At 55.7% G+C, this 20,670-nt stretch overlaps 1 protein-coding gene across 1 annotated transcript; it reads right to left on the bottom strand.

The window, feature by feature from the left end:
* Positions 1 to 1,188: 1,188 nt before the first annotated feature.
* On the bottom strand, positions 1,189 to 17,122 carry HSPB8 (heat shock protein family B (small) member 8). The gene is made up of 3 exons (XM_004611071.2): positions 16,223 to 17,122; positions 6,549 to 6,612; positions 1,189 to 2,213 (listed from the first exon to the last, which is right to left on the bottom strand). The coding sequence occupies exons 1-3, from the start codon at positions 16,590 to 16,592 to the stop codon at positions 2,054 to 2,056; spliced, it is 594 nt and encodes a 197-aa protein (XP_004611128.1). The 5' UTR covers positions 16,593 to 17,122; the 3' UTR covers positions 1,189 to 2,053.
* Between the last annotated feature and the right edge of the window lie 3,548 nt (positions 17,123 to 20,670).

Raw genomic sequence — 20,670 nt, 5'->3', positions numbered from 1 at the left:
AATCGAAGCAATGGCTTCTTGGTCCATGTGGGCAGATGCGCGTGATTATTATTGAACCCACGCTGGTTCAATAAAAATGACTTGTGAATACAGCAGAAGCTTTGGGGAAAACTCAAGGCAATTCTCCCTGAGGTCAAGCTTAGTGAATTTAGCCATCCGGTGACCACAGTGAGGACAGGGGACACACGAGGACTGGCAGCACGGGAGTAACTAGCAATGGAGAGAAGGAGCTGCCGGCCAAGGGAAGGAGCAGAAATGGAAGCAGTCCTTCTCCTCGATGTCTCCACTGGTGGCCCAATAAATGCTTCTTTTGGTCTGGTGCAGGGTGGGCTGGATTTCCTCACTGCCAGTAAGGAAGGAGCTTGTTCTGGGGTACTAGGCTCGCAGTCCTGCTCCACTCTGCGTGTGGGTCTGGGTCCGGAGAGGGCCCCGCGGAGCCCTAGCTCTGTAGATTGGCCTCGCTGCAGTAGCAGTTTTCCTCCCTCCTCCTGGAGCCCCACTGGGCCACGGCAGCGCTCCCAACCTCGGCGGCGGCACTGATCTGAGCCCCATCGTGGCTCGTGGCCAGTAGAGAGATGCTTCAGGGTCAACATAAACCAGTTGGTCAATGAAATCAAAGAAGAAATCTGCTGAGAGGGAGCTTTGAGGAATGCTCCGGCTTGCTGATAGGAGGAGGAATTGGGCGAGAAGACCAGCCTTCCCGGCCGGCACATCTTCTAATGAGCTTGAAACTGCTGCCAACGGACATTGCCCACCTGCCAGGAATGGCTGGGGCAACGATGGACATACCCCGGGCTCTTGGTAGCACAGCAGCTGACAAAATAACTTGGAAATCATTGATTTCCACACTTGGAGAATTTTTTTCTTTTTCTTTTTTTTTTTTTGGTGGGGACATACCCAGCAGTGATGAGGGATTATTCCTGGCTCTGTGCTCAGGGGTCACTCCCGGTAGTGCTCAGGAGAGCACATGCAGCATGTGGAACTAACAGGAGATGGCCAAGGGGAAGGTGAGTGCCTTGTTCTCTCCAACCTGATGTTCGCACTTCTTGTAAGATTAGACAAGAGATGTTTACGTCCTTCAAGTCACTCTTCACCTGGAACCATTTTTCGCAGCCATGAGGAGTCATAATTGATAAGACAGATCTCAATGAAAAAGCTTTTCCTTCCTTATCCAAAGAACACACAGGCTAAGAACATCAGCTCCTTTATTATTATTTTTTTTTATCATCATGTAATGTTTTTTTTCCCCCTAAACAATAGCACAGATCAAATAACAAGGACACGCACGTCCGTCCCACCCATAAACACAATGCCAATAGCCTGCTTGCCAGGTTGACTGGCCTTTGCTTGGTTCCTGGTGAAGCTGTCCAGAGACAGCTCCCTCTGTAAAAACCCCCGACTTGGACAAAGGAGACACAAGAAAGGGGGAACTTGAGCCAGAGGATGAAATGAGGGGCCTCCAGAATGCTTGGGAGAAGCAGAAGCCTAGGGACGGTCAGAATGCCTGGGTGCAGAAGGCACTGTTTGTTCTCCTGCGCTTGCTGGCTAAATCCCACGTGGGGATGTAAGACCTTTTTATAGCCCTTTGTCAGCCAGGGCTGCAGAAACAGTGCGGTGACCAGGCAGACTCCAGCGACCGCACTATGGGGCAGGTCTGGACATTGGGAACCCAGAATAGAATCTGGGCCATGGGGGAGGTCCCCAGAGAAAAGCCACGCTGGCCTTAGCGGCAAGGCAAGATGCAATATGAAATGTTATGTCCCCTCATATTTTCTTTGCAACGTTTTCAACACTATAGAAAAAAAAAAGTCAAGAAAGACAAAACTCTCAGCATCTTGGCTGCATACAGCTGAGCACGACCTGCCAATCACGTCACCCCGTGGAAAATACCTATGACTACAATATCCAGGGAATCTGTGGTCAGTTCACTCCCGTCCCCAACGTTTCAGTCACACTAAATCTATGATGAGTTCAGCTAAAGTTATGTAACCCTGGAATTAGAGAAGCCCCCGGGGTTGGGGAGGGAACACGGAGGGGCCAAAGAGGGGGGGTTTCAGGTACAGGGGACTTCCTGGCTGTCTTGGGGGAGCTCATGGTTGAAGCTGCTCTCTCCAAATGTTGAATACGGGGGGATCTGGGGGGCTTCGATGATCAGCAGGCCCTCTGGGGAAAGCGAGGCGAATACTGTCACGGGGTCCACTTCGGCAGGAAGCCTAGAAGAAGAACAGATTTCGTTCATGTATTTGTGTTTTATACAGCAGAAACTCTTTCCCACTCAGTTGAAAGCAAGCAAGCAACTCTGAAAAAAATAAAGAGCTCTGGCTTTGGGAACATACAAGGCAGGGTTTGAATCCTGGCGTTTTAGTCTGGTGGCCTTGGAAAGGTCACTGAGTTATCCCGAGTTTGTTCCCTCCCTTGCCAAATAACGACAGATATGACACTTGTAGAATATTGGGGTCTGTAGGATGAGAGGGTGTGAATCTGCGTGGCCAAGTTGTACATGGCTGACTCCAGTGGTAACTTCCAAGGGCGCTGTGGCCCAGGAATTTGACCCTGGGGGAGATCACTCTCCACCTTAGCACTCACGGCTGGCCAGCGCCCCCCCCCCCCCCCCCTCAGCCCCTTCCAGAGCAGAAGCAAGGTGGGTCTCGGCCCTGGATGCATTTATGTCTGCCATAAGCCTGCTGGGGAGTGCTTTACTGCCAAGGTGAATCACCAACAGAATACTGAGGCAGGCCAGGAAACTGAGGATGAAGGAGTCAGGCCAGTCACGTGACTCGAGTTCTGGTGGCAACATATTCCATGATGCTTAGAATAAGCGTGGAGTCCGGTTAAGTGTCTGGTCACCGTTGTTTCATTTCCCCAGTAGTTAATGGCATTAGCTAGATGGAGTTTTATGAAGCACTCAGAAGGCAGTGCCTGCGGGTTTTGCTAACTAGCTAAGACCTAATATACCCATTGCAGAGATTATTTACGGAGGACTTTGGGAAATCGAATGACACGCTCAGAAGGCATCAAAGAGGCGACTTCTGATGGCCAATCTGGTTCCAGTTCCAAAACTATTTTTAGGAGTTGGTTGGGGTGGGGGCAGGGATTGTGTTGTGCATGAAAGAGGCACTCTGGGACTCGGTTTCTTCACAAAAACAGCTAAAAGTTGGGCTGTCTCTGCTGGGGGCAGCCTGACTCTGTTTTACTCTTTGCACACCAAGACGAGGGGCCCCAGGTACAGGCAGAGAAGACAGAGAAGAGAACCAGAGTCCAGAGCAGGGACATCGTGGTTAGTTCCCGTCTGACTCTTCCTGACTACAGGGCCATGGGCTAGTGTGCTGCTTCTCCAAGCAGGTTTCCCTACAGAAAAGAAGGTTCTGCATCATATACCTGGGGACGGTAGGGGAATTACACGAGCTATGGAGAGCCAAGCCCTCATGCCGAGTCTGACATAGAGTAACTGTTCAGTAATTAATAGAAGCTGTAGAACTGCTGAGCCCCAGAACCTCAGAACCCCCAAAGGACCCTGATTGTTCAAGAAAATGCTCTCTCATTACACATGGGGAAACTGTGCAGTTCACCGTTCACCACGTGGGCCGAACAAGACCACCTTGAGGATCCTTTTTTTTTTTTTCTTTTTGGGTCCCACCCGGCGATGCACAGGGGTTCCTCCTGGCTCTGCACTCAGGAATTACCCCTGGCGGTGCTCAGGGGACCATATGGGATACGGGGAATCGAACCTGGGTTGGCCGCGTGCAAGGCAAACGCCCTACCCACTGTGCTATCACTCCAGCCCCGAGGATCCATTTAAAGACAGAATCAAACTAGAAACCTCTTGCACGGCTCTGAGCTTCTCATGGCTGTCCATCAGGGGCAGGCAGCAAAGATTTGTGGAGAGAAGTGGCGATTTGAGTTTGCTTTGGCCCTGAGCCACCTTTCTGGGTCATTTCCGGTCTTCCCTGCTCTCTGGTCACTCACTAAAGCCGAATGTGGAAAACAGCCAATCCAGGGGCAGCTGCCTTGACCCCCCGGCTGATGGCTAGTTCCCTGCCCATGCACTCAAAATGGGATCAATCACCCCAGGATGGATGTGTTGGAATGAATTTTCTCACTATGGCCTCTTGCTCTGTGTGTGTGTGTGTGTGTGTGTGTGTGTGTGTGTGTGTGTGTTTCTATACCAGGATCTCAACTTGCGAGGAGTTTCTCTCTCCTCAGATGACCTGTGCTTTGCTGGGGGCCAGAGCAGTCCAACCTCCTGTCCCCCTCCTGGGTCTTTGGAGTCTGGGGTGGGTCCCCGGAAGTCCCAGGAATCCCAGCAGCTCTGGGGCAATCTGGGTGTGGTTGAGTCTTTGACCAATCTGAGTTCCCACGGACCACATCTGTGCCTGTGCTGGGTGCATTACACACAACCTCTCGTCCCCCACCACAACCTCCCTCTCGGTGACCCAAGGCAGGAACTGAAGGTCAGTGTGATTCAGCAAGTTGCTCCAAGCTCCTCCAAGTCCCCCCATGGAGCCGGGACCCTCCCCCTCTCCCTGGAGGGATTCAGAATAGTTAAGCACCGCTCCCTGGACCTGCACGGAGGAGGATCCTCAGCGGCCTTTCTGGGTCAGAATTGGGAGGCCGGGAGGTCCTGGGCATAGGGCTGGTCGGCTGTGTATGCAGGATGCTGGGGTATACTTCAGAGGACCAGCTTGGTCTCATATTCTGGAGCAACGTTCAACATTTCTGTCTCATTAAGCAATTACTAGCTGTTTTCCCAGAGGCTTGGGAGATGGTGAGATTCACTCCCAAATAACCCACTTTTAAAAATTGACCACCAGGATTCTTGCGACTTTGCAGCCTGGTCCAGCTCTGCCTGTGGTCTGCTTGAGCCTTTCCGTGAGTCTCCAGGAGGAAGTCTCAGCTCCCTCCCTCTCCCTTTCCAGATCTCTCCCTCTCCTGCTGGGCTGAGGAGGTTTAAATTGGGGGTGGGGGGGGATTGGGGCTGGAGTGATAGCACAGTGGGTAGGGCGTTTGCCTTGCAAGCGGCAGACCCGGGTTCGATTCCCAGCATCCCATATGGTCCCCTGAGCACCGCCAGGGGTAATTCCTGAGTGCAGAGTCAGGAGTGACCCCTGTGCATCGCCGGGTGTGACCCCAAAAGCAAAAATAAATAAATAAATAAATTGGAAGGGATGGGGGTGAGGCTGGGGGGAAGGCAGGCAAGTGCCACGCCTAAAGAGAAACTGTTTGGCTTTTGCCTTATCAGGAAGTAGTGCCCTCGGACTTCCAAGAATGCTGGAAGCAGCAGCCAGGCCGGGCTTTGAGACAGAACCACACAGAACCCCCAAAGCAGACAGAAGCCAGTGCATTCAACTGCAACTTCTTCCACGGGGGAAGAACTACCAGCCACCTGGGGCGGGGAGGGGGGGGTACTGCCAGTGGCCCCCATCCAAGCAGCCAAGATCTCATTTCTTGCAGCTGGTCCCCCCACCAATCTGGAATGTCGCCCCCATGCCTTTGAGCAAGGCGGCCGGGGCATTCATTCCTCAACGAAAATAAGCCCTGAACTCAGGTCAGGTTGCGGTGTGGGTTGGTCCCAATTTCCAGGGGTACAGACCTCGGGTGTGGCCTATTTCCTCTGTGCAACCGAGTCTCCCCACAACACGAGAAGGGGACCACCTGCACACACTTGCTTTTGTGAAGTGCAACGGGGTGGAGGCGACCAGAGGGGGTCAAGAGGGGGTCCAGGGGTGGGGCGATCTGGGTCCGGAGGTACTTGGGAAGGTGGAGAGTGAGGCAATTGGTGGGGGGCTGGGGGGCTGCCTTAGTCCTCAGCACCTCGAAGGAATTCCAGGTTCCCTTGACGGTGCGGTTCTCTGCTTAGGGGGGGTCCACGTAATTGAGTCCACCATTCCCTGGCTTAGCCCTAGTCACTCCCCTCGACAAAATACACCCCGTTTGCTTTCCCTGTCTTAAGCCTGCAGGGGGGAAGGCCAAGAGCAGCTGAGGGGAAGGCCGGGTGTCTCTCCCAGCACAGAGCAGCCCCGGGAAGCAGCCTCTGGAAGAGGTTTCTGGGGTGTCTTGGGGGGCAGAGGAGGGTCCAACTTGAGGGTGATGGCCACCATAGCCCAGACACACAGAAGAGGGGTCTGAATGCCCCTCTACCATGGAACTAGGATCTTTTATTCTCGGAGTCTGCATCTCCAACATGTACCGTGGCCCCCAGCACGATGCGGCAGAAGTGAAGGCACCATCTGACATCCCTCCTCCCTGGGGCAATCTCAGCCCTTCAGGCGTGAGGACTCCATCCCCTGCCTGGTGGGGCGGGGAGTGTCCTGGTCCCCAATGCCCAAGAGGACAAGACCCTAGATCTCGGGACCCCCCTCCAGACCCCCACTGCAGGCCACACTGCCTGCTGACTTCATGGAGCTGCTTAATCCTTAGTTGGTGCCGGTGTGGGAGCACGTCTGACAGTGCTCGGGGGTCACTCCCGGCAGTGCTCAGGGAACGATGCAGAGCCCGGCCCGGAACCCACATGCAGGAGCTTGTTCTCGGCCTGTGGAACCTCTACTTACTGGATCTTCTTGGTGAAGTTCTTGGAAACGATGCCCCCTTCTTGCTGCTTCTCCTCGTGTTTGCCTGGAAGAGAGAAGAAGGCGTGGGGTCAGCGGCGTGGCTGCGGGACCCCTCAGGCGCCCCTCATCCCCTCCGTGGCCAAAAGCTAGAACGGGCAGGTGGGACGGACCACCTGGATCAGAGTTTCTAGGCAAGGATTCGTGAGACCACTCTGTCCCCCAAGTCTTGCATCTGACCTCACTGCGTGAAACAGCCCTCTAAGGGGGTTAAGAAAGAAGTGGGTGGTCAATGCAAGGGAGGCCTGTGTCCTGTTCCCCCCCCCCCACACACACACAGTTTGTAGTGGGGCTCTGGCTCTAAGCCAAGTGCTGCTGGTTGTCATCGCCTGCACCAGCACAGAAAGAAATTGCTGGAGGGGCTGGAGCAATAACACAGCGGAGAGGGCGGTTTGCCTTGCACACGGCCGACCCGGGTTCGATTCCCAGAATCCCATAGGGTCCCCTGAGCACCGCCAGGAGTAATTCCTGAGTGCAGAGCCAGGAGGAACCCCTGTGCATCACCGGGTGTGACCCAAAAAGAAAAAAAAGAAAGAAATTGCTGGAAATGAAGGTGCCGCTGGCAGCCCCATTCTCCCACGGCTATAGAGGGCTGGAGGCCCTGGGATATGAAAGGCCACAGCTACGTCCTGGGTAGGGGGGGAGGGTGAGGGTGGTGGGGCTACTTTGCTTTGCTTTTGTCTTTGGAGACTGATGAAATTACACCGGGGCTGGAGCCAGGCCGCGGCTCATCTTACAATTTATATAATTCCGAGCCTGTTGGCACATCCCCTGCTCTCTGCCGTCCCGAGACGCGTGTGGCTCATTTCTCTCTAAACCAGATTAGAGCAGAGCAGGCCAGCTTGGGTCACTGGCCACTTAGCCACGTGTGGGCCCCATTGCGGGGGTCAGGAACCTGTGAGGACGGGTGGGCACCCGGGCTACAGACAGCCTTCGGGGACAGTGTCCCTATGACTGTTTGTGGATCTCCAACCCCCAACCCACAACACACACTCCCCACCCCCAGTTTTTAGACCGCACCTGGCAGTACCCAGGGCTGACTCCTGGCTCTGTGCTCAGGAATCACTTCTGCCAGGGCTTGGGGAACCGGATAAGGTGATGGGGACCGAACTAGTGTTTGGCATATGCAAGGCAAGTGCCTTAACCTCTGCACTATCTCTCTGGCCCTAAAGAAGGTCTTTTAATGTTTTTTCAAAAGGTGATAATAGGGCTGGAGCGAGAGCTCACCGGGTAGGGCATTTGCCTTACGCACGGCTGACCAGAGTTTGATTCCTTCACCCCTCTCGGAGAGCCCAGCAAGCTGCTGAGAGTATCTCGCCCACATGGCAGAGCCTGCCAAGCTCCCCGTGGCATATTCAATATGCCAAAAATAGTAACAACAAGTGTCACAATGGAGACGTTACTGGTGCCCATTCGAGCAAATCAATGAGCAACAGGATGACAGTGACAATGACAGATAATAGGGGCTGGAGCGATAGCACAGCGGGGAGGGCGTTTGCCTTGCACACGGCCAACCTGGGTTCGATTCCCAGCATCCCATATGGTCCCCTGAGCACCACCAGGAGTAATTCCTGAGTGCAGAGCCAGGAGGAACCCCTGAGCAGTGCCGGGTGTGACCCAAAAGGCAAAAAAAAAAAAAGGTGATAATATTGGTGATTGTCATTCAAATTGTAGTTTGGGGATCACACCCAGATGTGCTGGAGGTCACCCTTGGCACAGTGCTCTGGGCTATTCAAGGCACCTTGCAGTGCCAGGTACCAAACCTGCACCATAGCATGTGCTCTGGTCCTTTGAGCCACCTCCCTGGGCCCAGGAACTTATTTCTTAGAAAAATGATTTTCATCCTTTATTAATAATAACTCTGAAGACTAGGTAATACAAGTGTTATGCAATTTAGAAAATAGAGAGAATGGAAAAAAAAATTCAAAAACACTCGTAATCCCCTCACCCGAGGAAACAACTAATGACATTTCTGTATGTGTCCCAGACGTTTCTATTATTCAGAAATGCATGTTCGCGTTATCAAATCGCATCATATTGTCTTTTGGCTTCAAACCTGTTTTTATCTCATGCTAACACATCGTAATTATTTCCGATGTGTATATTGCATACTGCAGCAAATGTTCTTCCGGAGAATGATTTCCTACGACTGTGCAGGAGAGTTTACTCAGTCAGTCCCAAATGTGGGGCACCAGGGGCTGGAGCGATAGGACAGCAGGGAGGGCTCCTGCCTTGCACATGACCAACCCACGTTTGATCCCTGGCATCCCATAGGGTCCCCCGAGCACTGCCGGGAGTAATTCCTGAGTGCAGAGGCAGGAGTAGCCCTTGAGCATCGCCGGGTATGACCCAAAACCCCCCTGATCTCACCACCAAAAATTTTTTTTTTAATGCAGGTACCAAGACGATTTTCAAGAAGAAAGACACCCCCCCCCCCTCAACACACCCCTTCCTCGCTCCATCTTCACACCCAGCCTCATCCTTTCTTTCTTTGGGCAGCCCAAGTTCTACAATGGCTAAGGCTTGATCTCTGTCACCAAATCCGCCCGTGGAAGGCCGTCTCCCTGCAGAGCAAGATGAGACGCGTTTGTCTGTCAGAATCTGCTTGTCTACGGTTTCTGCCTGAGGGATGCTCTAGGGAGTTGGGTGCTCCCAGACCTTATGCCAGGCCCAGGGCCACTGCCCGGCTGTAGCCTGGCCCCCGGCCAGGGCCACGCTGTCTGCTCCCGGCTCCCTTCCCTAAAGCCTGGGCCGTCATTGGCGGCTTTCCCTGGGGGTGGGCCAGTGCCTCTGACTCAGCCCTTCTGTACGGAGAGTCCTGGGCCTGAGAGCTGGAGAGCCAAGGCTTTGGCCCCGACAGGGCGTCAGCCACTGCTCAGAGAACAGCAGCGTCATGGCGTTGGGTACTGTGACCACCACAGGGAGCTCCGGAGGGGGGGGTGCAGGAGAGAGTCCAGTGGCTCAGGTGCGTGCCTGGCATGGGCCTGCCCCTGGGTTTGGCCCCTGGCATCAGCAGGGGCAGCCCTGGAGGAGGCTCCTGAGCACTGCGGGGCCCGGCAGCACTGCTTCCTCAGCCCTCGCCCTGGACTGCCAGCCAGGCTGATCACACTCAGAGAGGTTGCATGATGCATGCCAGGTCACACAGCTTGGAAGGAAAGGCAAAGAAAGGCTCAAACGCAGAGAGGGAGGTCTGGGACTTGAAGACTTGCTCTGCCATTTCTAGCATATTTCCTTTGCCTTTCTCTCTTACATAGTACCCCAAGAGGGTGCTCAGTAGGCCACACTTGGACCTACCCTTCTCCAGGCCTCAGTTTATTCTTCTCTGAAATGGGGGTGGGGGATAGAGAGAGAGGGGGGATGGAGGGAGGGAGAAAAAGAGAGAGAGGGAGAGTGAGAGGGAGCAAGAGAGGGAGATAGATAGATAGATAGATAGATAGATAGATAGATAGATAGATAGGGAGATAGATAGATAGAGGAGAGAGAGAGAGAGAGAGAGAGAGAGAGAGAAGCAAAGCACCTGCCAAGAGGCAGACTGGAGGATGGGGGGGTCATGGGAGGGAAACTAGGGACACTGGTGGTGGGAAATGTACAGTGGTGAAGGGACCATTGTCAGAACACTATATGACTGAAACCCAACCATGGACAGCTTTGTAACTGTATCTCACTGTGATTCAATTTTAAAACTTAATTAATTAAAAGTTTTTAAAGTCAGCTATATGATAATTTTTTAATCTACTGCTACAAAAAAAAAATAGAATGGGAGTGTCAGCAATGGCCTCGTGACGGGGTCACTAATTCCACTGAGAGCCGACTCTGGCTGGGGCTTAGAAACAAGCGGCCTTATCTCCGCAGGGGGGCGAAGGGGGGGGGACCGTGAGCCAGCCTAGCGGATCCCCGCGCGGCAGAAACCTGTAAAAGGCCCAAATGGTCCGCATTTTCTTCTCTGATGCCGGAGGGGCGTCTCGGAATTGCTTTGTCAGTCGTGAGAATACTGTGGAGAGCTGGATGCTTAGGGCTGGTTCTGTTGTCTGAAGGGAAGAACGGCTTGAAGCTAAACGAGCTTTATGTCCAGGCTCTGGAATTAGGATTCCCGGGGTGAGGGAGGGGAAGGCCTCTAAGCAGGGGCACCTCCAGATTTCTATAAGGCAGGTAAGAAAGGGGCTGGTCGCGTTGGAAGGGGGAGCTGCTAAAAAAATTTCCTTTTGAAGCTTCGTTTAACTCTATTGTGGCAATTTAAGGATTATGTTGGCTTCTTAATATTTTGCTTTTGGGGTCACGCCCGGCAATGCACAGGGATTACTCCTGACTCATGCACCCAGGAATTATCCCTGGTGGTGCTCAGGGGACCCTGTGGATGCTGGGAATTGAACCCCAGTCAGCCATGTGCAAGGTAAACGCCCTACCCACTGTGCTATCGCTCCAGCCCCTTAATTCCTTATTTTGCTTCTTCTCCTAGTTACCTTTCCTACCCTGTGGGGAAAAAATGGTGGTGGGGGGGTGCTTTGGGGCCATACCAAGTTGTGCTCCGGGCTTACTCCTCACTCTGTGCTCAGGGATTACTCCTGGCAGTGCTCAGGGCACCATATGGGATGCCAAGGTTAGCCATTATGCAAGGCAAAAAAAAAACAAACCCACTCTCCAGTTGTTTCCAGATTTTGGCTATTGTGAACAGCGCTGCAATGAACATATCGGTACAGATGTCATTTCTACTGTGCTTTTTCGCATCCTCAGGATATATTCCCAGAAGTGGTATTGCGGGGTCATATGGAAGCTCAATTTCTAGTTTTTGAAGGACTGTCCACATTGTTTTCCAGAAAGACTGGACCAGTCAGCAATAAAATTTAAAAAAAAAAAACAAAAAAAAAACACCACACTTCCCGCTGGCCCTGCCCTGGAAATTTCTTACGTTCGTGAACCAATAAAAGTGATCGTAAAAGATTTTTTAAATGGCTTCTGAAGAACTCATCTCAGGCTGGGGCTGTGGTCGAGCACTTGCCCTGCCAGGGTGAGAGTCTATTCCCAGCATCGCATGGTCCCCAGAGCACCTCCAGGGGAGCCAGCCTGAGCACCACTGGGGGACCATGGGAGAGTGGGGCTGGCGTCCAAATCAAAACACAACAAAACACAACAAACCAGATAAAAAAAAATAATTTATCTGGTGGCCAGGGCAAGCCACGGGTCCTCACAGCCACTGTCACCCGACTCGGCGAGTGAGAACAGGATGCAGGTGTGGGCGCTGGGGAAGACGGACGCTCGGGGGCAGAGCAGCAAGGGCGGGAGCCAGGCCTGCACTTCCCAGTCCCTTCCTGAGCCAGGGCCTGGCCTGGGAGCACATGACAAGAACATGTCTGGGCTGGCGGTCACGGGGAGGGCCGGGGCAGTGAGGACAGACAGAAACCCAGAAACTGTCTAGTCTCGAATTTTCCCTGCACCTCCCTGGAACTAGACACCCATGTGTGGTCAGACAGGGCTGTCTCGGGGGGTGGGGGGATCCCAAGGCTGGGTGGACACAGCCAAGGCCGTGAAGCTAAACTAGCTTTCTGCCCAGGGTCTGGAATTAGGACTCCCGGGGTGAGGGAGGGGAGGGTCTCTGAGCAGGGGGGGGCACCTCCAGATTTCTCTAAGGCAAGGGGTGAGGCAGGAAAGGGGCAGGTCTCATTGGAAGCGGGAGCTGCAAGACCCTGCAATGAGGGTCCTCCTTTCTCCTGTGGTTTGTGTGTGTGTGTGTGTGTGTGGTTTTTGCAGGGGAGTGGTGGCAGGGGGGCTGCAGGGACACCCCGCAGTGCTCAGGACTTCCTCCTCCCGGCGCTGTGCTCAGGGATCACGTCTGGCAGTGCTCTGAGAGGGTCAGATGGGTACTGGGGATTGAACCAGAATGGACCACATACAAGGCAAGTGGCCGATTAATTACCCGCTGTACCATCCCTCAGGCCCGAGGCTCTATAGTTAAGTTGGTTTTATGGGGGCGCTTTCTAAAACGCTGCCCCCCAACACGCCCCTCAGCTCCCAGGAACACCCAAGACCCTGTCATCTGGGGGATCCCAGTCGCCTCCCCTAGAAGGCCTGCAGCGACGCTGAGGCCCCGGAGGGAGCCGGCTTCTCTGGGGCCCACCCCCGGCAGCGTAGGCAGCCCCCTGAACAGGAAGCAGCCCCCCAAGACATCCTGCCCACAGCACCCCCCCAACATGGAGAGGCAGGCGAGCGCCGAGCGGGGGGGGGCACTTCTCTCTGGGGCTCCTTTTCCCCATCTGTGAGTCGAGCACCACAAACCCACCCACATCCCCCTGGGGTCCACGGGAGGAGCTGACAGGCTCACCCAGGTCGGGCAGAGACGGGAGACTGGGTCTCCCCGGCTTTGTGAAGGGCACCTGTGACAGTGATGGGGCTGATTTTTCTTTTTCAGTGGGGCTTCCTGAGCAATGCCTGTCCAGGGCCCCCCGGGAGGCTCCTGGTAAGACCTGGGCACTGTCCGGCCTGGCCAGGCAGCACTTGCTCCATGGAGGGGCTGCCCCCTAAGCAGGGCTGGGGGTGAGATGGGCATGTCTTGGGGCCTCGTAGGGGATGGAATTTGGGGCCTCATACAGGCGAAACACACACACTTCGGCAGTTGGGGCTGCCCACCCCACCCTGCCAGGACCTGATGTTTGTCTTTTCGTCCCCACCCCACCCTGGCACGGCGCGGCCGGATGCTACCAATGACACACAGGCCATGGGGCAGGGTGGCTCAAAGCAGGGCCTGAGGGATCAGGGGTGATGCCAGGGAGCATCAAGGCCACCTGGGAGCCTTCAGGACCACACCCAGAGGTGCCAGAAGGTCACACGAAGTAGGGGGTCAAACCAGGGCTGGGTGACTGCTCGTGGCCCTGACTTCTGAGCTCCCTCTTCAGTCTCTGAGCCGAGTCTCTGCCCTCTCTCGGGTGTGGCCGGGAGAAGGGGTCTGCCCCACGGACACGGCCCAGTGCACACCTGTGAAGCGTCGGACCACCCAAAAGGCTCTGCCTGCCTGTGTCATGAGCTCTCAAGGGCCCCATTTTACAGATGTGAAAACAGTCACCTTTGTGACTCAATCGATGCCTCTGGCAGCCGGGAACAACTGCCAAACCCACTTATCCAAAGCTGCTGGTAAGAAAGAGGGAGAGAAAGTCCTCCAGGCTTCCCTGGAGGGAAGAAGACATGAGAGAAACACCCTAACCTGGGGTGGAAGACTATGGACCCCCCGTGAAAGCAGAGCTGTAGGTACCAGAGTTATAGCACGGTGGGGAGGGCCTTTGCCTTACACACAGTTGGCCCAGGTTCGATCCCCGGCATCCCATGTGGTCTCCCAAGCATCACCAGGAGTAAGAGCCAGGAGGAACCCCTGAGCATCGCCAGAAGTGGCCCCCAAATGAAAAACAAAAAACCCAAAACCTAAACATTAAAAGAAACCAGGCGTTGGGGCTGGAGTGATAGCACAGCGGGGAGGGCGTTTGCCTTGCACGTGGCCAGCCCAGGTTCAAATCCCAGCATCCCATATGGTCCCCTGAGCACCGCCAGGGGTAATTCCTGAGTGCAGAGCCAGGAGTGACCCCTGTGCATTGCTAGGTGTGACCCAGAAAGCAAAAAAAAAAAAAAAGAAAAAGAAACCAGGAGTCATTCCTGGGTGCAGAGCCAGGAGGAACCCCTGAGCATCGCCAGATGTGGCCCCCAAACTGAAAAACAAAAACAAAACCAAAAAAAACCCCAAAACCTAAAAACTAAAATAAAGCTGGAAGCGATGGCAAGAGAATCATCCCCTGGAGGCAGAGGGCCGGGCAGGCGGATGCCACCTGCTTGGAGAGCATTTCCCCATGCCCTCCTGACTTCCTCTTCCTTCACACAGACAGGAAGCCTCACCTCCCATCCCCTGCAGGTGAGGAACATGAAGCTCAGGGGTGTGAAATGACTTTCTCGCCTCTGTGTGCACCCCCATCCTGAGCTGCCTGGGGCCTGGGGCCACCTGGATTTGAACCCAGATCTCCAAGAGCAGCTCCTCCTATGCCCTGGCGATCTTTCTGCTCAGTAACAAGCAGGCGCACCCGCCCGGGAAACACAACTGTCCTGGCACCTGGCACACGTTAACCCTGAACCTCCTCTCTGGACAAGCAAACAAAACCCAGAGACTTTCCGAAGTGCTGAGCCCCCGCGCAGGCTGATGGTAGAGCCAGTCTCAGAACCAGGTTTCCCCCAAGCTGTGTCTCCCGGTCCCGGCCCCCCCCGCCGACCCAGTCTCTCCCAGACCCCGCCCGCCCGCCTGCCTGCCGCCCACCACACCCTCCTGATCCTCTGATGTTTATAATTCAGCCTTGCTTTGAAACTCCCCCTGAGTGCTGCCCTGCCGGGGCTTGTCCCTGCCTAGCCGGTGTCTGCAATGGCTTTTATTGATTTTCTGGCCCGCAGCCTGCCGGGAACATGCTCTTTATAATGGAGCGTTAATTGCCAGGGAAGCAGGAGAAAGCTTTCCCCTGGCGGGGCCCAGCTGAGAGGCAGCTGAGACGCCCTGTCTGCTTCTCCGGGTCCCCCCCCCCCACCAACTCTCCCTCGTGCTGACTCATGCTCTGACCTTGGAGGAGTCCAGCCTGGGGTTCCTCAGCCATCTCAGCTGCAAAATGGGACCAGGCCCGCCTGCTGATGACCTGGGCTGGGAGGGAGATGGGATGGCGAGGGAAGGAGCTAGGCCAGCCCGGGAGCACCAGTCCAGGGAGGTGCTACTCAAGTCACCCAGACAGATTCTCGCAGCAGCCTTGAGGAAGCGACTTTTAGAGCTCCAGGCCTCAGTTTCCCCATCTGTTCAAAGAGGAGACCAAGGCCGGCATCCGGCCAGCTGGGCTCAGGGAGGCCACGGGGCGTGACACTTAGCCGACCGTGGAGCCAGTCAAGAGGAGAGGGGCTGGGTCAAGGACACTGCCCCGTTTCCTTTTCTGGGGCAAGGGAGGTGATTCACTTCAAACCTGGGTTGGTTATGAGTAGTGTCATGCTAGACCATGAGTCTCACCCTTCTGGGCTGTGCTCCCAAGCTCTGTGTGTGGGGGGGGGTATAAAAGTGGGGGTCTAGCTCCCCATTTCTTCTGTTCTCCCCCCTCCCCACACCTCAGTAACTGTTTCTCTGTGTGTACGTTGGGACTGGGGAACCTGCCTTTTCCTCCTGGCTCTGCACGCAGGGATCCCTCCTGGTGGTGCCAGGGGTGGGGACGGGGGGGGGGGGGCGCTCGGCAGAGCCGAGAATCAAATCCAGGGCTACGGCCTGCAAGGCTAGTAGTGCCTTACCCCCTGCCCTCTTTCTCCGGCCCCGTTCTGTTTATTTTGGGTAGGACGTTCTTTCAGCCGGTGGCCAGTTTTCCTGCCTTGTTGGAACTGCTCCAGCCTCCCCGAGCCCCCCCCTCCACCCCCCTGCCTGGCCGGGGTAGGTTAGGGGCGCCCCCTGGAAGCTTCTCCCTAAAGATAGGCTGGCTTGCATTCCTGGGGCCTGAGGTCACCTGGCTGGCGCTGTCACTCGGCCCCCGCTGTGTTCTGGGTGGTTCTGGGGGCGCCCGGGCCTGCACCCTGAGCGGGGCCCTCCCTGGCTCCCAGGCCCCTGCCCCCTGCCCCCTGCCCGCACTCACCGGACACCTCCACGTAGCCATCCTTGGTCTTCACCATCAGCTCCTCGGGTTTGAAGCTGTGCACGTTGACACACACTTTCCAGGGCTCCCCGGGGAAAGGCGGGGGATTCCTGACCTCCGCCGGCGGCACCCCGTACCTGGCCGAGGCGGTGGGCCCCCGTGGCACCATGCCCGGCCTCAGGGTCCCGGGCCAGCCTGAGGAGAGTCGGGGCAGGGCCCAGTCGGGCCAGGAGGCCGTCAGGTCGTCGGGGAAGGGGTCCATGCCGAAGCCGTCGTCCAGCAGGCGGGAGGACAGGGGCGAGTCCCGGAAGGGGTCTCGGCGCAGGCGGCTGGGGTAGTGGCAGGGGAAGGGCAGCTGCCCGTCGGCCATGGCGCCTGCAGAGCTGGGGGTTGATCAGAGAGACGGGACCACCTGCCCAAGGTCACAGAGCAAGGTGATGTGGGCGAGCCGGCCTTCCCAGCTGTTTCTCCAAGCTCCTCGGTCGCGTCACCAGCCAGCCGCTGCCAAGGACGCTGGCGCACGTGGGGCTGGCCTCCCAGCGCCCCCCGAGATGCCACCGAAGGGGTGTCCCCCGAGGCTGCTGCTCCCGCAGAACCCCAGAGCCCTCCTCTGCGCGCTGCCTCCCCGCAGTGCCGCTGCCAGTCGGTCCTGCCAGGCGGCCCCGGGCTCGCAGCCAGACACTGAGCTCTAGCGTGGAGCCAGGAGCTTAATCAAGTCAGGGACGCGGGCCTAGAAACTTCTCCCGGCTTCTCGGGGGCCCCGAGCCTGCTATTTATTGCCACCAGGGCTGGAGGCGGGTTTTGCAAGCGCCTCCTGTCACAAGAGTATTTGGAGGTGATGAACCAGTCCCGGAGAATCCGCTGAGGGATCAGATGGGCTGGGAGGGGCCTGGACGTCCAGGTTCGGCCTCCTGCGGGCGGCGGGACTCTCCTCCCCCCCACACCCGGGATCGGCCCGCCCTCCCTGCCCAAGAGCAGCCACCCTCCCCCCGCCGGGCGCTAAGGCCTGGTTATTAATAACCCTCCGCCTGGCCTGGAAATACCTCCTGAGCCTGCTGCATCCTGCCTCCTACCCAGGGGCCTGCGGAAAGGGGAGGGGAGAGAGAGAGAGAGAGGCCCAGGGGACAGCTGGCCCCTAGTCATTGCCAGCTTCATTTACAACCGGCAGTTGACATTGTTTAGACACACCGCAGACATCAAGGATGGGCGCCCGCTGACCCAGTCACTCTCCCTCCCTCCCCCACCTCTGACTCTGTTTTTCTACCTTTGAAATGGGCCAAAGATAACAGCAGCGGCCGCCGGCTGGTGTCCCCACAGCCACCGCAATGGCCGGTTTGCAGCGTCACCTTCTCTGGTGGCACTTGGCTGGCACTTTGCCAAGCTCCGTTCTAGAATTCATTCTCTCCCTTTGGTTTGCTCCCACACGGAAGGATATTTTATTTATTTCTTTATTTATTTGGACACACCGGATTTTTACAGACTAGTAGACGATAGAGTTTCAGATACACAGGGCACCGCACATTCCTGTCCCCAGCCCAGGGACAGCCCCCTCCAACCACCGAGAGTCCTCCCCTCCCCCAGCCTGACTCAATTTGTTTGTTTGTCTGGGGGCCACTCCCAGCGGGACTCAGGGCTGACTCCTGGCTCTGTGCCCTGGGATCACTCCCAGCAGGGCTCGGGGACCCTATGGGATGCTGGGGATTGAACCCTGGCGAGCCAAGTCCGAGTACCCTACCCACCGTACCATCTTCCTCCCTCCCCTCCCCTCTCCTCCCACCATCCCACGTGCTTCCTTGACACATTTTAAAGTTTCAGTAGTGTAGTTCGGGTCCCAGGCTCCTGGTGGTGTTGGGTCTAGTGGGTTAGATAACTCACTTCTACAACACAGATAGAGATAACTCCCTTCTACAACACAGAGATAATTCACTTCTAAACACAGATGAGCCCAAGATTCGCTGCTCCTTTCTTAACCAAAGGGTCCTTTGGGTGCTAGTGTTACCCCGTTTTATAGATGCAGACCCCACCCCAGAAATGTAAGCCCTGATGGCTTCTACTATGTTTATGACTGTCACTAATGATCATTACCCCAAGGAGTGGTGCCAAGGGCGGATCTGAAACTCAAAGCCCAGAAAGGAACCAATATTTCAGACTCTCCCTTCCCCGCCCCCCAACCCAGAGAATTAGAGAGTTTCCAAAGCATCCTTTGACCGACGCCTCTCGAGCTGTGGTTTCCCTGTGGATGTGTCCCCAACAGGTGGCGGGTTGGGTTGTTGTCGGGGGCTGGGGAGACGCATTCCTCCCCTGTGGGCTTCTTCCCGGGGCAGGGTTGGGTGGGGGCTTAAGGAATTCCATGAGTCATGGGTTGAGACAGGCTCCGGGTGATGTCAGACGGTGCCAGCGTGAAGCAGTTTGCTAAAAATAATAATACAGAGAACAACAGTGACCGGCGTGGCAGCACTGACTGACCCCACGATGGTTCAGAGCCATGGACGAGGGGTGGACTGGCCACCCCGCTTGGCAGGTGTGGAAACTGGGGCCCAGAGTCTGAGCCTGGACCCGCGTTTCTTGGGGCGTGGTGACCTGGATGGGAACCTCAGGAGCCATAGAGGTAGTTCAGTGGGTAAGGCCCTCGCCTTGCACGCAGCCGGCACCACTGCTGGTCCCCCGGGGAACCAGCAACACCGCGGGTGACCACAACCCACACAACGACAGACTCTTGGATCCAGGCCCAGCTGATTGATAGAGACCCTGCCTCATCCAGCCCTCAGACACCAGGGCTGAGCCCCCAGGGGTGCCCCTTCCCCATTTGACGAGTGTAATCACCAGGCCCCAAGCCTCAGGGTGACATCATGGCTCAGCTCTCCCCAGCAGAAGGGAAGCTATTTGGGGTGCAGTGCGGGGAGAGGGGAGCGGCTGGCTACAGCGTGGGTGGAGCCCAGTGGGGGCAGGGGCCCCGGGTGTGTGGGATGAGTGGGTGCGGCCACAAGCATGCAGCAGCTGGGAGTGGGAGGGAGGGGCTGAGTCTATTTCTCTGCAAGTCTGCTGGCGGTGGGAGTCGGGCAGACCCCTCACCTCTCCCATGCAAAACTGCCCCCCACAGCCCGGACCCTCCACCTGCACAAGGCCCCTCTGCCCGAAACAAGGAAGGGACGGTTCGGAGGTGGCAAGGGGATATAACCTGAATGGCTTGAAGAGGCTCAGGACAGACGACCCCAGGATTCTCAGGGTCACTTCCTGGGACAAAGACCTGACCGCGGTACATATTCCACCGAACGTTCAGAGCATTTGTGGTTCTTGGTGGTGGAATATGTGCACTGGTGAAGGGATGGGTGTTCGAGCATTATGTAACTGAGACTTAAGCCTGAAAGCTTTGTAACTTTCCACGTAGTGATTCAATAAAAAAAAAGTAAAAATAAAAAAAACATAAAATAAATTTTTAAAAAATTACATTTAAAGATTATAAGTTATATCATTAATTTGATTTAGAATGTATTAAACAACTGTAATTATATTTTTTATATATAAAAAAGACCTGACCAGCAGGTTCTTTGGAGAGAAGACGAGGTGAAGCCCAGAGGTGCTTGGGGGGCGTGAGGGGCTCCTTCGCTGGCCTTGCTGGCCCCGAGGGTCTCTGTGCTTTACTACCTAGAAGAATGTGGGATATGTGGGGTGTGTGCATGGTTGGGCGGCTGGTAGAGGACCGGCCCTCTTTATCTGAACCACTCTTCTCTCTCTGTCCCCTCCTCCTGGAAGCCCCCTCCTTTCTCCTTGGGGATGCCCAGTCCCCTGCCAGTCCTTAGAAAATGGTTTGAATTTCACCAGCCCACTGGGCCAGGCTCCTCCAAGGCCCTGCAGATTCCTTCAGGGCTGAGCACTGCCACGAGTCCCACACATGGCCAGGATTTCTTGGCTGGTCCCCATTTCCTCTTCTTCTTCTTCTTTTTTCTTTTATTGCCTTTTGGGCCACACCCAGCGATGCTCAGGGATTGCTCTTGACTCTGCACTCAGGAATTACTCCTGGCAGTGCTTGGGGGACCCTATGGGATGCTGGGGATCAAACTCGGGCCGGCTGCGTACAAAGCAAATGCCCTCCCTGCTATCCTATTGCTCTGGCCAAATCACGCCCCCATCTCTAAAATATCAGGGTTTTTTTTTTTTACCCCTTCTCTGAATCAGGCTGTCTTGATTGCTCAGGCAGTTGGAGAAGATTCCAGCAGGGTGGGGTCAGTTTCTCCGGGGCCCCTGCACCAGCCTGCTCATTTTCTGGGCATTTTATGTGGGGCTAGGGAAGAGTAAGAGCAGTTATTAGCGTCCACCTGACGCTTCTCACGTGCCAGGTGCTGCTCTGGACACTTGGGGTGGATGTCTCCGAGCTGCCCTAGTCCTCCCTACGTGCCCGACCCCGCAGGGGCTGTTGTTGGCTCTGTTTTTTACAGATGAGGCAACTG

Source organism: Sorex araneus, chromosome 9 (genome assembly GCF_027595985.1).
Source record: "Sorex araneus isolate mSorAra2 chromosome 9, mSorAra2.pri, whole genome shotgun sequence".
Classification (NCBI taxonomy): Eukaryota; Metazoa; Chordata; class Mammalia; order Eulipotyphla; family Soricidae; genus Sorex; species Sorex araneus.
Note: the sequence above shows the minus strand (reverse complement) of the source record. Positions and strands in the feature narration are given on the sequence as shown.